At 44.6% G+C, this 7,500-nt stretch overlaps 1 protein-coding gene across 1 annotated transcript in view; it reads left to right on the top strand.

The window, feature by feature from the left end:
- LOC135095695 (serine/threonine-protein kinase mig-15-like) overlaps positions 1–7,500 on the top strand; it is a 51,852-nt gene that overhangs the window by 14,346 nt on the left and 30,006 nt on the right. Inside the window, 12 exon segments of the mRNA XM_063996707.1 lie at positions 2–131; positions 2,348–2,397; positions 2,399–2,501; positions 3,462–3,611; positions 4,021–4,172; positions 4,174–4,194; positions 4,937–5,057; positions 5,779–5,803; positions 5,805–5,913; positions 6,576–6,586; positions 6,736–6,858; positions 6,860–6,994. Of these exon segments, the coding sequence (XP_063852777.1) occupies positions 2–131; positions 2,348–2,397; positions 2,399–2,501; positions 3,462–3,611; positions 4,021–4,172; positions 4,174–4,194; positions 4,937–5,057; positions 5,779–5,803; positions 5,805–5,913; positions 6,576–6,586; positions 6,736–6,858; positions 6,860–6,994 (1,130 nt within the window).

Below are 7,500 nucleotides of genomic sequence, written 5' to 3'. Positions count from 1 at the left end.
GTTCTCCCACCACCGTAACATAGCAACATACTATGGGGCATTCATCAAGCAGATGCCATCGGGGAAGGACGACCAGCTTTGGCTTGTCATGGAGTACTGTGGGGCCGGCAGTGTCACGGACCTGGTCAAATGTGAGTATCTGAAGGAGAGAGAGAGAGAGAGAGAGAGAGAGAGAGAGAGAGAGAGAGAGAGAGAGAGAGAGAGAGAGAGAGGAGAAAGAAGGTTTGTAAGAAGAGAAGGGAGGGTAGTATGAGGAGGAAGAGGAGAGGGAGTTGGAGTGAGGAGGAGGAAAGGTAAGAGGAATAGGAGGAAAAGGAAGGATAGAAGAAGGAGGAGGAGGAGAAGGAGTTGGAGGACAGAGTTGCCAGGTTGTGGGCTGTGTTGCTGCAGAATTCCGTCCCAAACCAGCCCAAAAACAGCAGCTTTCATCGCAGAGAACAGAAAAGTAGCCCAAAACTTTTAAGTGTCAGAAGTGTGTGTTTTGAGACGCCAGATGACTGACTGAGGAGAGAGAGAGAGGAGAGAGGAAGGGTAAGAAGAGGAGGAGTAATAGGAGAAGGAAGAGAAGGCAATTTGTTATCATGACCTATTTCTGTAACTTGCTTGTTTTGTCTCATTTAAGGAGAAAACATAATCTAACTTAATCTAACGTCAGGGAAAATATATTTGTTATGTAGTGTATTTTTTTTTTTTACATACTATATAATACATCTTTCATACTAACAAATTATATTCAACGCTGCTTTTTGTTTTTATTACATCGCTTGGCTAGATGCGGTAACTTGACGTGCTCACTGGTTAGTCACAGCAGCAGAGTCTGTTTCTCCGGGCCTGTGTTGTTTCTCAGTAGCAGTAAAACGTGCGGTGTGTTGCGTCAGCCAGCTCTCCTGCATTTTTAAGATCTAAGATGTTCGTAAAATAAAGCAACTGTTTGATAATTTTTAAATGCGGCGTAATTTGCAAACAGTTAGTTGGTAAAATACAGCTAGTGTTTGACATTCGTAAAGGGGTCGTCATACCTGAAATATGGTAAACAGAAGTTCGTCATATCAAGTGTTTACCTTATTTAAAAACAAGCAACAAAAAAAAAATTGGAGTATTCTTTATGGGCAAGAACAGATTAATGGCACATCAATTAATTTTCAACGGGGAAAATTGATTAGATGTACGAGCAAAGAGTCACAAGCTCAGTCACTGAACAAATTAAACTCGCAAGTCTAGGCACGTCATGAGCATTGGTGAAAACATCCATCGTATAAAGAGAGAGCATTTCCTTTGTTTTGAAGTCACTGCAACATGTTATTTCCGTACGTGAATACACACACACGCAGACTGCCCTCAAAACTCCAAACTGCAGACTTGACAGCTCTGTGGGAGGAGGAGGAGGAGGAGGAGGAGGAGGAGGAGGAGGAGGAGGAGGAGGAGGAGGAGGAGGAGGAGGAGGAGGGGTAGGAGAAGAAGGAAGGATAGGAGGAGAAGAAGGAGAGATAGAGGAGAAGGAAGAGTAGGAGGAATTGGAGGAGGAGGAGGAGAGAGAGGAGAAGGAGGAGGAAGTATAGAAGAAGAAGGAAGGATAGAAGGAAGAGAAGGAGAGAGAGAGGAGAAGGAAGGATAAGAGGAATTGGAGGAGTAGGAGGAAGGTGAGAAGGAAGGAGAGATGAAGGGTAAGAAGAGGAGAAGGAGGAATAGGCAGAGGAGGAGGTTTGTTTTAATTCCTTATTTCTGTAGTCTGCTTGTTTTATCTTCTCTTCTTCTAAGGAAAAGGAGGAGGAAAAAGAAGGATAGGAGGAGGAGGAGGAGGAGATATGTTTACATTTCTTATTTCTTCATTGTGTTTATTCTTCCCTTTGTTTGTATTGTATTGTTTGCTTTTGCCAGTTTGTTGTGATAACCAATCTCTTTCTGTCTATTTTTCATGTTTTTTTCTTGTCATCTCCTCCACACAGCATCCCCAGGCCTTCCACAACCTTCCCACTGGTCTCCTTGTCCTGTCTTCCTCTACACAGCATTCCCAGGCCTTCCACAACCTTCCCACTGGTCTCCTTGTCCTGTCCTCCTCCACACAGCATCCCCAGGCCTTCCACAACCTTCCCACTGGTCTCCTTGTCCTGTCCTCCTCCACACAGCATCCCCAGGCCTTCCACAACCTTCCCACTGGTCTCCTTGTCCTGTCTTCCTCTACACAGCATCCCCAGGCCTTCCACAGCCTTCCCACTGGTCTCCTTGTCCTGTCTTCCTCTACACAGCATCCCCAGGTCTCTCTCTCCCAAGGAACGACCAAGCTTTCTCTCTCCTGAAGAACGTAACCTAACTTAACCTACCGTAACCCTCCCTCTCTCGCCGACAGCTACAAAAGGACAGAGCCTGAAGGAGGAATGGATAGCTTACATATCAAGGGGAGATTCTTCGGGGACTATCCCACCTCCACTCCAACAAGGTGATCCACAGGGACATCAAGGGACAGAATGTGCTACTCACAGACAACGCCGAGGTCAAGCTAGGTCAGTATCTGTTGGTTGTGTGTGTGTTTGTTAAAGGTTTGTATTCTGCAATGCTCTGCTCTCCCATTATGACTGTTTTCGAAGGCCATAGATGGTTAGTTGGGTCTTCAAGGGTGTTTCTCCAGTTAGCAATGTGAAAATGGTGTTAATCTGTCACTAGAACCATACCCTTAAAAACCTGTGCCACTTTACAACCTTAAAAACACCCTTAAACACCCTTTTCTCTCATCATGACTGTTTTTCAAGGCCACGAAGATAGTTAGCTGGGTTCTCAAGGGTGTTTCTCCTGTTAATGTGGAAATCTTATTAATCTGTCACTAGAACCATAAAAAACACCCTTAAAAACCTGTGTCACTTATTGTTTCTCCTGTTAGTAATGTGGAAATCTTGTTAATTCTCTCTCTCTCTCTCTCTCTCTCTCTCTCTCTCTCTCTCTCTCTCTCTCTCTCTCTCTCTCTCTCTCTCTCTCTCTCTCTCTCTCTCTCTCTCTCTCTCTCTCTCTCTCAACATATTCTTATTTTTTTTATTTACATGTATTTCTCCATTTACACATTTATTTATTTATTTATTTATTTATTTATTTATTTATTTATTTATTTATTTATTTATTTAAAGTAACACCCTAACCTAACACATCTTTGCACACTCCAACACACCCTAAACACACCTTATTGCATTGTAATTTTATCCTAACCTCACCTTAACACACCCTAATCTTACCCAACCTAACATAACCTAACCCCAAAACTTGCCCATTCAACAAACTTAATATATTTATCTGTTTATTTATTTATCTAAGTACTTTTATTTTATTCATTTTATTGTATTTATTTATTTAACCTAACCTAACCAGCTAATCTCACACGTACAGTAAACTTAATAATATCAAGCTATTTATTTATTTATCCCACATGCTTTTATTTAATTTAACGTAACCTGACCTAACCTAACACCCCACAGTTGACTTCGGCGTGAGTGCACAGCTAGACAGAACCATAGGAAGGAGGAACACCTTCATCGGCACCCCTTACTGGATGGCGCCGGAGGTTATAGCTTGCGACGAGAACCCTGAGGCAACGTACGACAACAGGAGTGATTTGTGGAGCCTTGGTGAGTGTGGTAGGATGTGTGGGAGTGTCTGAGAGGGTGTGGTATATGTAGTGTGGCTTTGAGGTAATGTGGAGCTGGGTCGGTTTTGATGCATGACCTCCAGTGGTGTGTGGAGTCGTATGGGGGTGTGTGAGGGTGTGTGGGCGTCTGTACGGGTGTGTGAGGCAGCTTTTTGGGTGTTTGGGAAAGTGTGTGTGTGTTTGTGAGTGTGTGGGGGGGTATGAAAAAGTGATTGAAAGTGTGTGTGTGTGTGTGTGTTTGTGTACCAAGAGTTTCCAAGGCATATTTGAGAAAGTGTGTGTGTGCGTTACTAAATACGAGAGAGAATTCTATTAGTCATTAGTTCCTTGTGTGTCTGTCCCCTCTCGTCAGCCCTTCCCTGTGTCTCTTATCCCTTCTGTGCCCCCAGGAATCACTGCGCTGGAGATGGCAGAGTCGCAGCCGCCCCTCTGCGACATGCACCCCATGCGCGCCCTTTTCCTCATCCCCCGCAACCCTCCGCCTCGCTTCAAGAACGCCAAGAAGTGGAGCAGGAAATTCCATTCCTTCATCGACAGTGTGGCTTGTTAAGGATTACCACCAGGTATGTCTGTTAGTGTTTCCTCTCTTTACTTCCCCTCTCTTGCTGTAGGCTCAGGGCTGGAGGAAGCTGTAGGGTAGGGGACAGTCTTATTGTGAAGGGCAGCGGTGAACCAGTGTGTGCTGTGGAGCCTTGCTGTGTGTTCTTGCTGTGGGGGCCTTCTGTGGGGCTTTCTATGGGGCCTTGCTGTGAATGTCTTGCTGTGGGGCCTTCTGTGGGGCTTTCTATGGGGCCTTGCTGTGAGTGTCTTGCTGTGGGGCCTGTCTGTGGTCTTAGGATTGCATGTGCAGGGTAGGGAACAGTCTCAATGTAAAGAGGAAGGGATGAACCAGTGTGTGCTGTCGGCCTTGCTGTGGGTGTGTGTGGCCAGCTGTGGTGTGCCTAAGCTCCTGAGGTTGTGGTAAGGTGGTCTGTGAGACTGTCCCTTTTCACCAGACTGACAGGACTAAGAGTGTGAATGAGTGTGTGTGTGTGTGTGTGTGTGTGTGTGTGTGTGTGTGTGTGTGTGTGTGTGTGTGTGTGTGTGTGTGTGTGTGTGTGGGATTGCTGGCCTGGTATAGAGACAGACAGATATGGTATAGTGGTATGAATGCTTATGTATGAGTATAGAGATAGATAGATAGATAGATAGATGGATAGAAATAAAAGACTGTATGTATAAATTGATAGCATAAACAACAGATAAGACTCCAATATTTAATGAGGCATACCAACGCACTAACGCACTTATCCCCCTGCCCCTCAGAGGACCTACACAGGACCAACTCCTCAAACACCCCGTTCATCCGAGACCAGCCCCACAGAGATGCAGGTCAGGATTCAGCTCAAAGATCACATAGATCGGTGCAAAAAACACAAATTGAAAGGTGAGTTTGGGCCGAACGTGACCCGATGTTTTTTTTTTTTTTGTTTTGTTTTTGTTTGGGGTTGTTTTTTTTTTGTTTGTTTACTTTGTTTGTTTGTTTATTTGTTGTGCTGCTCATTCATTGGGTTTTGTTTTGTTTTGTTTACTTAGTGTTTGTTTGTTTATTTATTTTTTCTTCTTTATTTTTTTGTTTTTTTTATTTCTTGTTTTTGTTTATTTATTTATTCTTCCTTTTGTTCTTTCATTCACTCTTGTTCCTTTGTTCTCTCTCTCTCTCTCTCTCTCTCTCTCTCTCTCTCTCCTCTCTCTCTCTCTCTCTCTCTCTCTCTCTCCTCTCTCTCTCTCTCTCTCCTCTCTCTCTCTCTCTCTCTCTCTCTCTCTTCCTTCTTATTTTATATTCCTTTTTCATCCTCAGTTTATTAATCTTTTCCCTCTCTGCTTTTCTATTTCACATCCTTTCTCTCATTTTATCTTTGTTTCCCCTCATCCTTCTGTATTTCATGTTTCTCTCCCAGTTTACCATCTTTCCTCCCTCCCTCCCTTCCTCCCTTCCTTCCTATTTCATGTTCTTTTCCTTCTGTTTTGTCCATCTTTCACCCCTTCCCTATCCCACATCCTTTCTCAATTCACCACAATAACTCAGTCAGCCTCTAACTCACCCATCGCTTAGTCACACACGCTACCAGACCAGACCACCACTTAGTCAAATCCTCTTGTTTCAGCTGATAGGCAAGAGACCTTTAACTACAAGTGGGTCCGATAACGAGGAGGAGGAGACGGCACAAGCTGGCGAACCATCCTCTATCATTCAGGCTCCTGCTGGTGACACCCTCAGGCGAAACTTTATGCAAATACAGGTCAGTGTGGGGGTGTGGGTAGGGTAAGACGTGGGGGTGTGTGTGTGTGTGTGTGTGTGGGGTGTTGGGGAAGTTATGGGGGTTTAGGTGTGTGTTTGGGTAGGTAATGATGTGTGTGTGTGTGTGTGTGTGTGGTGTGTGTGTGTGTGTGTGTGTGTGTGTGTGTGTGTGTGTGTGTGTGATAGAGATAATGGTATATTTGATTGTGTGATTGTGTGTGTTGGATAGAATACAAGATAATGATGTTTGTGTGTGTGTGTGTGTGTGTGTGTGTGTGTGTGTGTGTGTGTGTGTGTGTGTGTGTGTGTGTGTGTGTGTGTGCGCGCGCGCGCGCACCAGTAATGCCTCTAAACAATGCTACTACACTGACTTACATACACACACACACACACACACACACACACACACACACACACACACACACACACACACACACACACACACACACACACACACACACACACACACACACACACACACATCAACATCCACAACACACAGATCACACCCAAACACACACACACACAAACCAACAAAACACAAACAGAGAGAGAGAGAGAAAACAGGACATTGACAACACAAAAGACACAACCAAGCAAACCAACAAACAAACAAACAAACAAACCACCACACCAAGCCCAGCAACACCAGAACAGAAGCAGAGAGGCAGAACAGACACCACAACACGCACAACACCCACACACACAAACAAACCAAGAGAGAATAACACAGCATCCACACTCACACAAAAACCAGCATCCACAACACACGGAACCCTCGTAGACACACACAAACGAACGAACGAACCATTTAACACCCTCACAACTCTCAAATCCGCAGGAACATCAACGAAACGGGGGCAAGAAAAGAGAAGGAGGAGATTCCCGAACCAGGCCCTCCTTCCAGGCCGCCCCTCCCTCCTCGACTACTGGGCCAGGAGCAACCCCCCGCCCCAGCGCCCCCTCCCGCCGCCACCCCAAGTCCGTGATCACCACCAGGCCACCCCTCTCAAGCCTGTTACTCCCCCCCAGCTTCACTCCAGGTACAAGGGAAAAGGCCAGCGCAGCCTAAAAGATGAAAGGTCAGGGTTTGTTTTGGTTTGTGGTGGTGGTGGTGGTGGTGGTGGTACATACACTCATGCTTAGGAAAAGGGAGATAAGGTGGAGTGGTGATGGTGGTGGTGGTGTTTGTGGGTGTCTAGGCTATGTGTGTGTTCAGTGGTCATATATACACACAGATGGGTATATGTACACGCACATGCACTGGCAGAAGAGGGAAGGTGATGTGAGGAAAGATTGCAGCACACACACCACACACACACACACACACACACACACACACACACACACACACACACACACACACACACACACACACACACACACACACACACACACACACATTGCTAAGTTAGGTGGAAGCAAACAAAATGATGATAATAAGCATTGCAAACATTTTGATTATTATTATTATTATTATTATTATTATTATTATTATTATTATTATTATTATTATTATTATTATTGATTTTCTTGATTGTTTTATTTCCATTTATTATTAATATTATTCTTTATTTATATTTTATTC

The sequence above is a fragment of the Scylla paramamosain genome, unplaced genomic scaffold, assembly GCF_035594125.1.
Source record: "Scylla paramamosain isolate STU-SP2022 unplaced genomic scaffold, ASM3559412v1 Contig1, whole genome shotgun sequence".
Classification (NCBI taxonomy): Eukaryota; Metazoa; Arthropoda; class Malacostraca; order Decapoda; family Portunidae; genus Scylla; species Scylla paramamosain.
This window is presented reverse-complemented; position numbering and strand designations above follow the sequence as displayed.